This window comes from Electrophorus electricus, chromosome 1 (genome assembly GCF_013358815.1).
Source record: "Electrophorus electricus isolate fEleEle1 chromosome 1, fEleEle1.pri, whole genome shotgun sequence".
Taxonomy (NCBI): domain Eukaryota; kingdom Metazoa; phylum Chordata; class Actinopteri; order Gymnotiformes; family Gymnotidae; genus Electrophorus; species Electrophorus electricus.
The window spans coordinates 31534193-31551191 of NC_049535.1; the positions used below are offsets into that span (position 1 = coordinate 31534193).

The 16999-nt window shown below is 42.5% G+C and overlaps 1 protein-coding gene across 1 annotated transcript; it reads left to right on the forward strand.

Annotated features, from left to right (window-relative positions):
• Nucleotides 1–211: 211 nt before the first annotated feature.
• On the forward strand, nt 212–1057 carry hspb9 (heat shock protein, alpha-crystallin-related, 9). The gene has a single exon (XM_027017867.2). The coding sequence runs from the start codon at nt 325–327 to the stop codon at nt 955–957; it is 633 nt and encodes a 210-aa protein (XP_026873668.1). The 5' UTR covers nt 212–324; the 3' UTR covers nt 958–1057.
• Nucleotides 1058–16999: the final 15942 nt, after the last annotated feature.

Here is a 16999-nt window from a genome sequence, read left to right on the forward strand (position 1 = left end):
GCTATCCTCACAGTGGGACCAATTGAAAAGCCAGAAAGAAGAGACATTAAACTGTAAATTTAAACATGACAAGCCTCTTTTAGCCTTGACTGACTGTCCTAGGCATGCCGACCATTTGCTTCTTGTTTCATGTTGCTGCAATGACCTCACTGCTGAGAAGAGAGAAGCAGAAGGAGGATCTGTAAGAAACCTATATAAAGCTTAGAAGGGTCTTCTGCACTCCCAGCAGATCACCTAGAGCTCAGCAGCCTCCGACAGACCCTGAAGGCTCCAGGAGCTTTTGTGGAAAGAACCGACAGAGAGAGAAGAGAAAAAAGTAGCAGTATGAGCCAGTCTGCCATCGAGAGCCTCTTCGGGGAGGATCCGTTCTTTGAAGATGCCACCTATCTGCTGTGGCCCAGAAGCAGCAGCGCACTGGACAGCTTCAGAGAGCACTTCCTCCATCGCCGCGCTCAGCTGTTAGAGAATTTTAGGACAGATGTCCGAGACAGCCTGACGAGGGAGCTGTGCGAGGGGTTCCCCGGAAGCCTGCTCCGGGGCCTGGATGGCCTCTGCCCCCTGTCCCTCTCCAGCGTCACGGGCCCCAGCACGGAGAGGACCTGTGACCGAGCCGTGGCGGTCACCCTGGACACCCAAGGCTTCTCTCCGGAAGACATCACGGTGACCGTGTCCGGACGGAGACTGGAAGTGATGGCGGCCAGGTCGGCAGAAATGGACTCCTGCAGCAGCACGGATGCCAAGCCGGCTGGCTTTATCCAGAGCGTGGAGCTCCCGGAGCACATTGACCCAGCCCAGCTTACCTGCACCCAGGGAGAGGATGGGCTCCTCTGCATCCAATTAGAAACCAAGCAAAGCCCTTCAGAGGAACGGCTCATTCCCATCCGCTTCAGAACATCTCTAGATTTCCCCCTAACCAAAGACAACACACAAAACGGAGGAGAGCAACACCTAGAGTAAACACACATCACATCATGGCTTTTTAGTCCAGTGGACTTGTTTGGTACATTTGTATGCTTTGTAGAGTGATGGTTTTATTAATAAAGGTTGTATTTATTTATGTGGTACAATGCATTATTTATTCCCAATTAAAGCATTTATTTATATACCGTTTTTTTAAGGTTTTCATGATTGCTACAGTGGAAAGAGAAAGCAAATTACAAAGATAATTGACAAGCTATCATTATATGTGTACAAGGTGAAATAATGTCCTAATGAGATTTGTCGCTAATAAGTAAAGCAACAATTACAACATCATTAAATGCTAAAAATATCCTAGTATCCTACTAAAAATATCCTAATATCCAACTAAATGTCAACACTGATAATCTGTCACTATGTTTTGGCAATACACTGAAAAAGAGAAGCGAATTATTGACTTGAAGATACATGAGAACAACACACATGATTCTCACTGATGGCTTTTCTTGACCAGATGCTGATTTCCATCATCTAAACCTCTAAACAGTCCTGCAGGTGGAAACATCACATCTAGTGCTCTTTTCCTCAGCCACAGAAAGTCGACATTACATGGCCATACTGCCAGAAACACAGTCTTGGCAAGGCAAAAACTTTATTCTACAGTTAGTCCCCACTGACAGATGATGGTGCTATAGACATATGAGTGAAACATTCCCTGAAGCTCCTAACTGCCGTGCACCAAACTCTTACACGCTGTGTTGTACTGTTGCCTAATATTCTCTGTTCTGTGTCCAAACAGAAAAAAAACCACTTATATTTAAACTTTTATGTGAGATTGATTAACATAGTATTTACTTTTCGAATATTTCACCGTGTTCGACTTTATGTTTGTAGAAGTTGGAATCTTGCATGCTGTGATGTGAAATGGGTAGTTATCCGCACTGATTTAATGTTTTCAGTCTTGTTTTTGTGAACGTGACTAGTAATGTTGTGCATTAGTTATTTATGAAAATGCCTCGTGGGAACCCGTGATTATCTCATCAAACCTCATGCCACTGAATCATTTGTTTTGTTACTCATTTCATTTGTACCCGACAGCTGGTCCTGTCTCCCTGTTTCAGGCCATAATGGCTGCACAGGGACTTTCAAGGGAATTCCGTCTCAGTTCCACCTTATATGTCAGAGAACAACAGTCCCAGAATTGGGACAGACCTGTAGACGAAGCCGAGAACTTCTTAAAAAAAAAGAAAATGTTGTCAAAGTGGACAGCTGGAGAATTGCACACTAGAGAACCCCAAGATAAAAGGCCTCAAACGCTACCATTACAGCCCATTCCTCTGAGGGCCAAAATCAGAGCGAGTAAAGGTTTCTCTGACATTTTCGGCCTGAGGGGCCCCATTTGTTTTGGCTGCCGCGCAGGTATAAAACACGGCAGTTAATATTTGATGTGTGCAACCTCAGGCAACAAGGAGGAGGAAGCTGACCAGGGAAAGTCCAAATGGCCCCTGCCTAATTTAAATGTCACGGAGGCGGGGGCTTTGAACCAGACCTATAGCCCCTTTGGTGAAAAAGTGGGCTGAGTACAGATGATGACAGAATAAAAGCAAAATGCTCGCCCTTCTCTCCTCTGACACTTCTGATCAACTGGGACTGGTTGTCCCTTTCACCAGCGTTTCAGAGGGATAAATGACACACAATGGTCAATTGCCTGACAAATGTCACACTGAACACCGGTGTACAGTGGCAATTAATGGAAAAGTGTTTCTCAACCAATGCTGACACTTTTTTGATGTCATAATTGAACCTATCGTGAATTTATTATAACAGACACAGGCGGTTTCTTGTCCAGGCAAAGAACAGCAGCGTTTACCAAATGCCAGATTCACGTGGCATGTGAAGTTGGATTCTTTTTGGAATGCCACCCTTGCGGTCCTGTGTTTTATGACAGCACTAGAGGGAGCACTTTAATGCCATATCGTATTTTTATTTAGTAAAGTATAGCAACTGGCCCGACAAATCCAGCCTCTTTGTTTTTGTTTGTTTTTGTGAATGCTTTCTACCCAACATCACCTTGGTGGTCTTCAGCGATACGGCGGCTCAGATGCTGCTAGCTGATGAGACTGAGCAGGGACACAGAGTCCCAAACCCACAGCTAAATTACAGCTCCCTGGTCCGGCCTGCTCCTAACGAGGCTCCGCTGTGCCGCGTGACCTTTGAGCTCCGTTGGGGTGGGGGAGAGGTGCACTCTTCATTCCCAGGCCTCGCTGCACCTGTGTGTGGCATTGACTCCTCTGATCTCAGGGCCTCTTTCCCACTTAGAGCTGCACGATCGCTCCTCACGCTGGTGTGAAAGGCTGGTTGAACTTTTTCATCCCAGAGTTGCGAAAACAGAGAAAATCATTGTTGTCAAGTTCCCCGAAGTCACAGATGACTTCCTCCAGACCTACTGTTAGCTCTGACATAGTCAAACATGTTTACTGAAGCCATGATTTAAAACAATCAGAACAATATTAGAAAATGGAAAAGAATCTTCATTTTATACTAATTTCAAAAGGCAGTTCATAGTAGCAAACCTCTGTATCTCCAAACCTAATTACTCAGATCTCCTTGCATCTTGTAGACACATAATTCTTTCATAATGTGCAAGAGTTTGTCTTTGCAGAACGTATCCAGTCTTTGGGAGGTCTAATCTGTGAGACCCCTTGGGCATTTCTGAGGCTTTCATTCTATTTGGTTATCTGGTTTGCATTTGACTAGTTTTGTAGGATTTTATAATCACAGACTAGGTTTAGGTTTAATATGCCTTCTCTACAGCAATCATGGACCCACGGGTCGCAGTAGGGGTAATCGCACTGGGGCACATGTGACGAGGGCCTGCAGTGACTGGGCCCCTACATTTCCAGTCGAGTACTTTCCGTCGGGGCTCGAGCTACTCATCTATAATTCACGAACGGATCCTTACACTTAACAATATCTCTCACCGGCCACCTTAAACACAGGCTGCTTTACACACCTTGACATTCATTTATGCCCCTCTCATTTGTCACAGACAAATAATTCTTAAACTGATCTTTCAGACATGATGTATTCATGATGTATTCATTTATCAACTCCCAAATCCTGAAACGTGGAAGTAATTCTATTAAGATATATCAAAATATGCACATCACGGAGTAATGGTTCTTGGGAAAAAATCTTATTTTCCCAGTAGTATGTTAGCTGAGCATGACATAAATTTATTGCGATCAGATTATTGTGATTCTCATATATTTACTTCAAATAGGTGGTCTAGCATAAAGGTTTAAGTTAATGTTTGAGGAGGCTTTGACTTTTTATGTATTCTGTAGTGTAATGGTAGTAACTGTGAAGAGAACTAAATTCAGGCAAAAAATCAGAGCGTGCGTGCATGCGCGCGCGTGTGTGTGTGTGTGTGTGTGTGTGTGTGTGTATGTGTGTGTGTGTGTGTGTGTGTGTGTGTGTATGTGTGTGTGTGAATTCAGCCAACTGCTCACGTTTTTCTGCTCACATTTTGTGCAGGTTTTAGACCCTGGCTCAGTTTTGTGAATTCTTTTTTGTGAAAGTGTTAATTTTATATTGCTTAATAAACTTTGCACTTGCATCTGTTTTTAGTTGTTAGTTCTACTGCTGTTGGCAGCCATCTTTGCTCGAGGACAGCTTACTAAATACAAAATAATATAAAGTTGCTTGTTTATTAGTCTGTCAGGTAAAGAGGGAAGAAATAGTAATTTAGATTCACTGCTGGTTGATGAGTTTGTCTGAGATGAACAGGTGGTGTTGGGAATAACAGTGGCCTTCTGTGCTGGAACCAGGAGCACGCCCAGTGGTCTGGAATATTCTATGGGCTATGGGTTTCTCTACCATTCACCCCCCATTTTTCAGTATCACAGCATTCTTCATTACAGGACAATGCAGCACACAAGGAGGGAATGCTTTTTTTTTTTTTTTTTTTTTAATTATTATTTTTTAATACAGTTAAAGTACACTTTGAGTAACACGAGTGTAACTCTACCAAACAGCTGCATTGCTGTCACTGGCTGATTTCTGTGCCACTGTCTTACATTCTGGTGTTGGAACATAGCTGGTTAGAGAGGTCTTTGATGTATTAAAAAGCCAAAAATGTGCAGGAGTCTTTTCCCAACATCTCTTGGCAATTTAAGGTATTTCAGGGCAGACACAGTGCCTGGAAACGCCTTCGGCCAAAGCAGCGTAGTCTGACTCATTCCACTTAGTCACTTCTCAAAAACGACGTTTTCTGAGCTCAATTGTTGCCCCTGGAGTGTTTCTCAATTTGATCGAGCGAAGAACATAATTGGGGCGATCGGCTGAAGTGCCGTGTAAGCTTGAATTAGCCCATTTCGCTCTTCTGCCTTTATGAGGACGGGCGACAGTCAGAAGCAATACGTGTCACAGGGCGACAGGACCGCCTGCGACTCTGCGCGCCAAGTGCCTCTCTGTCTTCACAGCGACGGATATGAACTCGGTAATAAAGATGTTCTCCGGCGGGACCGAGCGCGGCGCGCCGATTGGATTTGTCCGGCTGTTTGTGCGCGGGGGCAGCGAGGCGTCAGACCACGTCCCGACTCTGCACTGCCCCTCGTGACGCATTAATGCAGAAGCAGAAGAACACCGACCGCTCGTAGCACGGGCATCTGACACGCGTGGTCGTCTGACAAACGCGCTGATAAAATTACATGATATTGCTTGTGCCCTAATAACCTAGGGAAACGTGATATCTATTTGTATCTATCTCATGTTTAGGTACTATTCTGTAAGCTTTAAACCAGCTGAATAGAATAGGCATACAAGATATGCTTAAATTACTACTACTACTACTACTACTAACAATAATAATAACAATTGCATTTATATAACACTTTATACAACATTTTTGAAGGCCAAAATCTCAGTGCTTTATACAGAAAAAAATAATCACAGCTTACTTGATAATACCTTAATAAAGAAAAAATAAATAAAAGTAGCGTGTATTACATGTATAAATCTATTTTTATCAGCATATTTTGACATTAGTTATTGACAGGTAGGTCATTACGATATCGTTATGGTCCATGGTCCCAACAGTCGCATGCACTGTAAAATGGCTGCATCTTTTAAAAATCTATCTTGAATGGGCATGTACAAGCTTGTATAAGAACTGGGCAGTTGTTTGAATACAGCTATCATGATTTATACGTTTTGTTGTTTTTTTTTTGGTTTTTTTTTAAATATCAGTTAAAAATTTGCAATCTGGATCAACATTTTGTCATTTTGTACAGCATGAAATAAATTACAAGCCATTTCAAAAGCACCTTTACATACAGGAGTGGTGTAAAAAAGAATGACTTGTTCCTGAGGAAAACAAATATCCCTTTAGTCTGAGTGAATTAGCTTCATGGCATTTGGAGCAGAGCAGTGAGCATTTTTCCAGCTCTTCTGGGTAGAGAGAACAGAGAGAGAAAATTTAGGAAGGCAGTTCATGGGGCAAAAACCCCATGTATGCTGAATCTTGCTTCATTATGCAGGTGTTTATTTAGAGAGGTCCCTATATGGGTTTGTTGCAAAACTAGATTTAACAGTCAGCAGGTAACATTGAGCTTTTGGTTCAAATATAGTGAATCTTGAAATGCACCATCCATGTTACTAAACCCATGACTTCTCAGCATCCCCCACCATAAACCCTAGAGACAATTATGAAAGATTAGGAAAATGAAAGAATAAAAAGTATTTTAAAAATGTATCGAACTTGGGAAATTCCAGTATGTTAAAAATTGCATCCATTTTTGATTTTTTATTTATTTTTGTCAGGAAAAAACAATTTCGCCTTTATTCTAACAGTCATGTAGGCTAGCATAAATAAACAAATAAAAATAGTGCATGATATAGAACATCAACTCTGTTTCTGTAATGTATTGATTGATGTGACTTAATTGGAGAACAATAAGTAAGAAAAGTATAAAATAACAGTCTCCTCTAACAGAGCCACTGGGCCCCAGCCGAGCTCCCCCATTCAAACCGTCTATAACTGATACTGTCTAAGACCAATAAATGTTAAGACTTAACATTTACCCACTTTAACAATCAGCTTTAGCATTTCATACGGACGACAAAGCCTGCTGCTTCCTCGATGTGCGGTGAGATAGAGTTACAGTACGGCATTGGACTATGAGGCAATCGGAAAATCTCTTTGTGCTCTGTGTGTGGGGAAAACTTCAGCACGGGATGCTGTGCCATAAGCTCCCATCACCATCTCGCGGCATGTTCATGTCAAAGGCCTAAGGCTTGCACTGACAGTATGATAGCCATATAGAAACAGTAAGACTGCATCCATTATTTAATTCTGATGGCATATGAAACCCCTACCAGGTAGACTGTGGGCATTAACTTAGTACTGTAAACACATGGATCAGTCCACAGGACCATCGCGTTTTTAGAGCTTATACTTCTCCAGATAGAGAGACCTATAGGTTTAGTGAAGATGAAAGTCTGTAAGCACTGGGAAAGTGATGTGGGCTGGAAGAGTGATCAGGGCTGGGAGAGTGATCAGGGCTGGAAGAGTGATCAGGGCTAGGAGAGTGATCAGGGCTGGAAGAGTGATCAGGGCTAGGAGAGTGATCAGGGCTGGAAGAGTGATCAGGGCTGGAAGAGTGATCAGGGCTATACAAATTTCATGAGGAAAATAAAAAAACATCAATAATAATGGCACAAAAATTGTCACAGTTTGCTAGAACAATCTTAACCACAATATCTCAACAATGGTTTTAGTTGAAAACAACTGAACAACTTTTAGTTGCTTGGTTAATAATAGACTCTCAAGGACTTTTGCAGAGAATACAGCCTGTTCATCTAAATGAATTCATCAAAACGATGGGTGTGACTCAGAGCTTGTGCCGCCATGGTACAGGGTAGTTGGATGTCCCAGTGGCATCAGAGTAAGGGTGGGACAAGGCTGGGGATGGAAACACTACTGCATTGTGAGGTGAGGGAAATGCCAGATACTGGACACCTTCGGTCGCGGCATTAGCTAGGTAGGTGAAGAGGTCAAGGACCCTGGGCTTCAGTCAGGTACAGTCAGTCTGAGTGATGTATGCATGAGGAGTGTTCCTCGATGTTCCAATATGACCAACCCACAGCCTGCAAAAAAAAACCAAAAAACGAGCTTGAACTACAGCACATGTCAGAATACCAGGAGAAACATCTAACGTCTCCAGAAGCCGTTCAACCAGACTCAGTTCTTCATTGCCCAAAGAAAGTCCCAGTCTGACTGTGTTTAAATACTTGCGTGGGGATATTTCAAACAAAGTATTTAAGTATGATTAAGTAAGCTTATCTGTTCCCAGCCACTTCCACCGAAACGCCCCGACTGATGTAGGGAATAGATCCCTCTCAGAGAACCTAGAGCAAGAAGGTGAAAGGGAAAATAGCAAAGTTAGGAGTCCAAAGAGACAGAAACTCACAACCAGTCACGATGGATGGATGGATGGATGGATGGATGGGAGATAATCATTCCAAACAACACAGAACAGAAATAATCCCAAGACAGACGTGAATTCCCTTTATCTTGGTGAGGAGCTATTATCCAGCATGAGGTGGGAGGAAACCAGGGGATGATCCAGGCGTGTGACGACAGTAACCCCCCAAGCATCCAGTGTGCACATTCTTCCAGTTTTCATTTTCACTTTATCAAGTTTATCACTTTCATGACATAACATTAAATTATTATTATTTTTTTTTATTTCACGGTAATCTTGTCATGTAATCAAGCCAAAATTATGGTCAATAAAGACAATGTGATAACTGCAATTAACTCTTTGCATCCCCTTTTTTGAATATGGTTTAAACAGTAGTTAGTTTTTAATGTGGCAGGCTGAAAGGTGGACTTGCAGTGTAACATATTTAGGTCCTTTGTCCACAAAGCAATGAGTGACTGCAGGCTAAATGTTGCCACCATAGAAAAACAAACAGCCGTGATTTAGTGTTGCTTCAGGACTGTTCAGGCTTGGCGGAAGACACAGTCAGTTCAATTATAAATGGAATAGTAAAGAATTCTCCAGATCATAGGAACATCCCAAAGAATTTTCTCTAGTTTTACTGCTATTTTGTGTTACTGAGAAGATACATAGCAGCTAAAATGTGTTATTAATAAATAAATAAAGTTTGTTAACCTTCTATTGCATATCAAAATTTACTAGAATCAAAGTCAAAAGGTCCATACTGAATGCAGCTGGAAAAGTGTTTTCAAAATAAAATAGTTTTACCATAAAAACGCCTGTTATCTTATCTTTCTAAAATCCAAGACTCAAAGACTCGTTTGTATATTATTCAAGGCGTTCTCTCAAACAACCTCATCTATACAAACTCCCTACAAAATCTCTGCAACCTCTATGTTCAGTTTTTGAAACAGTTTTTCATGTCAGCGACTCGGCTGCTTCAGATCAAAGAACGGCTCGGTTGCTGGCTAGACAGCAATCTCCTCATGGCATGCTCCCAACCCTTCTCACCTGCCAAATAAACAAGGCAATAAAAATTGACATGTTGGAGACTCTTGGGAGCTCCATCCAGGGCTGGTGACTGACCTTTTCTCCGTCATCCACCCCCACAAGTCTATAAGAACCCCCCAAGGCAGACCTGTTCCATCACCTCACAATTACGGTAGGACCCATAAAATAAACAGCTTGTAGGTTTCACCTTATCTTAAAGTGCTTTGCGCTGAAAGCACCATCTGAGATCGCGTCAGGGATGATGGGCAAAGCTTGAAAATGGAAACGTACCCATCAGCTGCATGTGTTAGGAAGCCCTGGGGTCAGAGACAGGCACCTCTGGTCCCAAGACTGCAACAAATTTGTTAGGTTACATCACCAGGTTTAATAACAAGCTCACATGCGCTGGAATGCAGAATGCTGTTCCCTTGGTCTCTGTGGGAGGAACAAGAAACTTGCATAGTCTGTTAGAAATTTAAACTGAACCCATATGACAGGTATAGCAGCTGTGCACAAGGGCTAGATGCTTATAATCTATCATTGGGGTCTGGTTTGGGTCCTGGATAAGAACTCACTGTCAGGACAAGGCCTAGATTTATTTGGCCCACTTTTCGATGTGATGTCCTGCTGCCCGTGAATCTGAAGCCACTACATCAAACTAATCCCGTGTTGTTTTTACACTTTGCTGGTGTGAGGACACGTTGAGGAATTTGTCATGGTGAAATGACTATACTTATGATATGACCAATAGCAGTGCGAAAATATCTACAATGTCCATACTTAGTTTTATTAGCCTTAACTATCATTCATGAAGCAAGCAGGCATAATTACCAAGTCCAACATACAGTACACCTATTTGCAGTTAGATAAGGTGGGTTTTTTTTCTTGATTTCACTGTCCATTGTTCTGTGTTTCGTCAGAGTCGAAAACCATGTGGTTTTAAACTGATTCATCATTTGTCTGCTTGTACTGCATTTGTATATGTACATATGTAATTCTTTCCTCAGTCTAGAGACATCAGAATTTCAAAAGTGACAGCTGTTTGTGGTATTAAACAGTCTTTCCCTCTGCTATGCTTCATCCTGCTTTATTCTAACAACACGTCTAAATGTCAGGCATCTCTCCTGAGAGAGCAGCCAGTTATGATCGGGGACCACAACTGAGCCCTTGCAGTGTAAAACCAACACATCTATATACTCTTCTTCTGCATTCTACAAAATAAAAATAATACTATAAATCACTGCAATTTTTATTTTTAAACGCCCACATGGATGAAGCAAGTCTCTGCCTCTCTTATCTTCTCCCTGCCTCTGTAGCGTGTGGCCCGAGTGCCGCAGGGCGTGGAGCAGGACGCACAGACTCTCTTGGCATGGACGAACGTTTAACTGAAACATAAAGACAACCACACTCACATGTATCATGAACGACGAACAGGAACACAACACGGTTAACATTAAAACACAATAAACATGATAAACACAGATACATTTAACAAGACGCGAAGCACATTTAACATTACCATTAACATCTACGAGTACAATGACCACTACCCTGCACGCAAGGACAAGGGTTTATATACTTAAAGACGAGGCAAGGTGCAGGTGTGTGCAGGTGTGGCCGCAAACAAAAGATCCTCCCATTTCACGTGGCGGGCCAAACCACGTGACCCGCGAGCGTTCCGTGACGGCCTCGCTCTTCCTCTCTCTACCTCACTCGTCCTCTGCTTCACTTTGCCTCTCTGCCTCACTCGTCCTCTCGCTACGTCACTTTGCCTCTCTGCCTCACTCTTCCTCTGTCTCATTCTTTCTCTCCCTGCCTTGCCCTTCCTCTCTCTGCCTCACTCTGCCTCACTCTTCCTCTCTTTGCCTCACTCTGCCACACACCCCCAAGCAAAGCATGTGGGCTGCGTATCTGCAGCTGCACTTATTGTGAGAGCCATAATTCCTTTGAAAATATGTTTGCGCTGTCCTACTGCTTGTATGTACTCCAGCATGAGAGCATGTCAGTACACTTGGATATAAGCTGGATACAGCACACATTCATGTGTCATTATCATAGTCTGAGGATGCTTGTAATATTGTAATATGTGTAAGTCCATTAGTAGGCAGCTAAACAGAAGTTAAATGCACTTTTTGGCACGAATAAAACAGTTCCAGTCTTAAGCAGATATGGAGACGTTTCCTGATGCTATTTTGGTTCACAGCTCAGAAACGTAATCAAAACATGTTACATTTGTGTCCTCATTCATTTATTATGAATGTTTTTTGTTTTTGTTTTTTTTGTTTTTTTTTACATTTTACTATATACAGCTAAATGGATGTTTCGTTTTCAGTATCAGAAGAATTTAATTACACAAATGTGGTTTATCCTGCATATACATAAAAAAAGATCTGGCGCACAAGTGCATAGGTCAGTGCATCCATTCGGTGGAAACTTCAGGTTGTTATGAGCCAACTAAGAAGGATTTGAGCTGTCCAGCGGTGTTCAGGTCTCTCTGTTTACATCAGGAGCATAATGGGAAATGAAAATTACAGCATCAGCACAGAGAACGAGATGCAAGTGGATAAGCTGAGCTGACTCTACAGATAATTATCTGCACCTGTATACTTACGATGACACAGACCTACAGACAATCATCAACGGTGTGCTCATAATGATACTACCTCTACAAACAATGATCAACACTCGTCCACTCACGACGACAGCTGTACCTCACAGAGATGACTGTTGTATTTCAGTCATTTGGTCTGAACCAGAGGTTTGATCATGAACCAAGAAAGAAATTAACAAATATTTAAATTATCATCATACTATGATTCATACTATGAATCAGAAACATTCTGATTTGACATGCTTTTTGTTTGTTTTTTTGTCATTCCTTATATAGCACTAGTTTTATAAAAACCTACAAATACCATAAATCCACCCACGCTCTTTTTTCATAATATATCTGATCTCCAGAGATTTGCCTCCATATCTGAGCCTTTGGTTATTCATACAGGTGAGGAGGGCAAACAGCAATAACAACACTGGCTAAAGGATGGGTGTGAGCACTGAGCCCGCCTTACCAGGGCCACTCACTCTGGGGGTCTAGGGCACAACATCTCACTCTCTGCAGCTCAGACCCATGGCGGGGTAATTACCCTCTCCCTGGCACACCGGCGCTGGCTGCGTTTGTTTGATTATAGAGGGCAAGCGAGGTCCAGGCCCGAAACACTCAGCAGGGCAGAGACCCTCAGGGACGTTTGTTTATCAATGGAGGCTGAACAAAGCACTGGATCAGCGGCATCTTTCCTTGCTTCTTGTTCTGAGGAAAAGGGCACGTTACATGTCAAATGAGCCCCCGTCCCGCACGGCATCAACTCACCAGTGGAGTTCAAGTTCGGTTTATTCGTCACATACAGTCATACACGGTACAACGCGCAGTGAAATGGTGGAGAGTGCTGTGTCCAAACTGAGGAAAGGAAACAGGGGTGCATAGAGAAAAATGTATATATGCAACATAAATATATATACTCTATGTATGTACAAAAATATATTAACAATGTATGTACAATATATGTATATTATGATTATATACACAATGTACAATGTATATGGTTGGGTATATATGTACACAATCTACAGAATGTACAGATCCATTTTGTATAATAACGTATCTACAGTTGTTGTGTAACAAGGTAATTGAGTATAAATCTATATATACAGGTGTACAGATATACAGTTATGTTACATGGTGGTGGTGGTCCCCACAGTTTATCAGTTTCCCTGATTCAGGGCCCGAATGGCCTGTGGGAAGTAGCTCCTCTTCAGCCTCTCTGTCTTGGTCTTCAGGGAGCGGAAGCGCCTCCCTGACCTCAACAGAGAGAAGAGTCCAGCACTGGAACTTGATAGAAAGGAGCAAATATACAAACCTCCCCTCGCAAAAACAAAAAAGAAAAACAAAAACCCATTGAACGCCAGAAAAATAAATATGTCAGTGTGCATTTGCGTAAGAGGCAGGAGGTTGTGATGATTTCTATGTGCCATACTCTGAAGCATGTCACGACTGGGGTTGCTGTGGTTTCCCACCTGAGCAGGAGGGCGATGGTGGCCGCGAGCAAAGCCCAGAGACTGACAGCATGCGTAGATGGAAGGCGCTATGACGCACGCCTTCCGAGATCCTCCACACCTGTTCTCCTGCCCCTCCAAGGAGAGAAGGGCATGACTCGGAACACCGACGATTGTTCTATGCCGTTTTAAATAATCTGCATGGTTATTCAAATGTGCAGACTGTTAATGGGACTTGCATGTAAGTGTATTATGGCCCTGGAAGTCTGAATGGACATTTTGCCCGTGTAGCCTACGTACAAGGTCACACGAGTCCCGTATCTAAACCGAGTGCCTGGATCCTTACAATGATCAATCGGTTTATCAAAAGGACATCTGCGATTTGTAAGGAAAGCAAACAGACACTTCTTACACTGGTTTTAAGGAGCTAATAAAAAGCTGGTCGATTATGTGACAGGAGCTTGAATGAAAGGCTGATTTTCAGTAAGTAAATCCACTTGTGCAATCGCTGGGGTTTAACGGCATCCGTAGCCACTTGTCTTCTAAATGCTGGATGTTAATGGTGATGCCATCCTGGCAGAAAAGGGTGTCGAGTTACTATTTAAAAAGACACCCTTGAGAATCTCAGACCTGCAAAGCGGTGCTTCATCCTGGAATCTTCTGCATTAGACAAAATGCTTTTAAATACAGCACTGATGAAGTAGAAGACTTAAATGCAGTACTGCATTTGCTTATACTTACTTTGTCTCTAAATACTTGCGTATAAGAACTGGCTGCCTATGGTGGGGATGAACAGTTGGAAATTTGGAAAATTAGGTATCTCAATCATGTAATCAACTAGCAAGAATTCGTAATAAAAACTGCACATCTATTATAAGCAAGGATGCTTGCTGAGAATTCCACATACGGTGAGACAATACCATTCGGCAGATGATGCTCTAGCACCTGTAGTTCACGCTGTGGTCTGTGAAGTCTGGTTCTTGTCTATCTCTAGAGAAGCTGCTCTGTGCACTACAGTTACTCGCATCACCATGCTCAGAACAGCTTCTTGCCACCGCAAATGGTCAATTGTTTCTTGTTAAGGACTGCAAATGAATATCCAACCAGATATAAGTTCCAGATATAAAGCTGTTCCAGATATAAAGCTGTTCCAGATATAAGGCCTGATGGTTATTTTATGGAGGACAGTGCTTCTAGTATGTGGTCACTTTTATCTAATCGATGATGGGCAAATTTTTACACTTGGTCAAGATAAACCAAGAATTCAGAGCTCTGACCCTGGAGAAAGGATTGGGGTTACAGGGCATCTGAGAGAGGGGTTGCGTCAGAGCTAATAGTGCACTGAGGAGAATGGAGTTAATGGGTAAACCTCTCCCTCTATCATCCTTCTTGCCTGTTTCCCTTCTCTCGTTCTTATGTAAGCTTGCGTGTGGAGCACCACTAATAAAATCAGCCCAACAACAAACCTTTGACAAAGTAAGTTACTGTAGCTGGGAGTTTTATATGCTTGGTTTTACATATACCTTCTGATGGACTACACAGAAGAATGTACTTGTCAAACATGGGATTAGAATTTGCAGTCAGATAAAGCTATTATGTTTTACATGCATTAAACTTTGGCCCAGGATTATTTCCTTTTGTGGTCATAGGCAAGCAGGATAGAGGTCATTAAATACAATCACAAAACCTCCTCCAAACCCATATTTTAAAAAGCCTTGATCCTCAAAGTGTACGTGTGTCCAATCAAGTAGTGAACTGCACTCATTCTTGATCTGCTGTTATGAAAATGATAGAAGGTCCAACAAAATGCTTAGCTTTAACTTACCATTCACATATTACAGGGGTTTATGAGCTTGTCTTTTGAGAAGTTTTTGTGTGCAAGTATATGTATATGTATGTAAGAGTTGTAAAGCGTGAGTGTGTGTATGTGTGTGTGTGTGTGTGTGTGTGTGTGTGTGTGTGTGTGTGTGTGTGTGTGTGTGTGTGTGTGTGTGTGTGTGTGTGTGTGTGTGTGTGTGTGTGTATGTGTGTGGTGGCGGGGGGCACATTTTCCTGAGCAGAGAATCCATAGCCAAAAGACATATTCCAGCAAGACTTCAGGACAGGATCTATTAGGACAGTATTTATATTTGTTATCAGAAAGCATTCTGTTGACCAAAATTCGTAAAACTTAAGAGAACAAAATAATTTTCTCCACATAAGAATGTCACTATTCTGATGTGGAGTTTAGGCTTTCAATTCATCAACATCAAATTTAAGTTGTGTTTGTTCTCTTAGTGTATCTACATCACTGTATGAGCATATGGGTGATAAAACAATTTTTGTGCTAAAGGTATTATTTTGTAAGTGGATGTTTATGACAAGCTGGACTGGTAATGACATTTGTATGTAGTCAATGGAAATGACTGATACCAAAACATAAAAACTACCTAAATAGAAGTACCATTCTTCTTAAATTTACAGAAATGAGCTCAACAAAAACTCCAGTGTTAAATTGACAGCTATGGTTTTTATATCAGTCCAGCTGGACTGCAAGCAAACACAGTAAGACTTAATTCAACACTGTAGGTGTTATTACAACACTGGGATTTGTGTGGTGATGGAGAACATTTTAACACATATCCTAAACAGGGCTGTGCTGTCTGCGAGCAAGCAAGAAGAAGAGACTGAAAACTGAGCAAATCTTTGGTCTGGTGACTCTTTCTGAGTGGCAAAGATTAATTATATATTTAAATGTCTAAACAACACCATCAGAAGCATTTAACTTGGACAACAGTCCTCACATAGACTCTTCCAGACTCCTCCAGGTTCTTCCAGGCTCCTGCAGACTATTCCAGACTCCTCCAGATTCCTTCAGATTCCTGCAGGCTTCTCCAGATTCCGCTAGGTTTCTCTAGACTCCTGCAGACTCCACAAGATTCCTCCAGACTCCTCCAGAGTCCCCCAGAGTCCTCCAGATTCCTAAGCAGACTCGTGCAGACTGTGGCAGGGTGTGCAGCAGGCCTTCACGTGTTCAACGAGGTCGCTGGCTTCGCCGAAGATGATGTGACTCTACCCAGTGTGAGCTGGGGACCATTTTGGCAAAACAATGTCAGGCGGCATGACACACTCACACCTCGAGGGGGCTGAACAGGCCAGCAAGCTGAGACATAGATGAGAAATGCACAGAGAATAGCATGGTGTCATGGCGGGAGCCCACCATCAGTGAGCAAGCACACTGATGTCTTCAGCATGGCAGCAAGACAAATGGAGAGGGGGAGGGGTACATCAGGGAAGAAGATCTTCAACCAGAGACCGTCGACGCAAACGAGGAGCGAACGAGTCACGCTCTTCGAGGCTAAATCCAGTTCCCTGACGTGGCAGACATGAGACAAAGAGAATGAGAGAATGAGAGAGAGAGAGAGAGAGAGAGAGAGAGAGAGAGAGAGAGAGAGAGAGAGAGAGAGAGAGAGAGAGAGAGAGAGAGAGAATGAAAACTCGTCCACAACTCATGAGCTCATTAGGCTCCAGCTTCATTGGCATTTCACTGTTATTAT

Bases quoted from the DNA above. Each gene is read 5' to 3' on its own strand.
- hspb9 (XM_027017867.2), top strand. From the start codon at position 325: ATGAGCCAGTCTGCCATCGAGAGCCTCTTCGGGGAGGATCCGTTCTTT.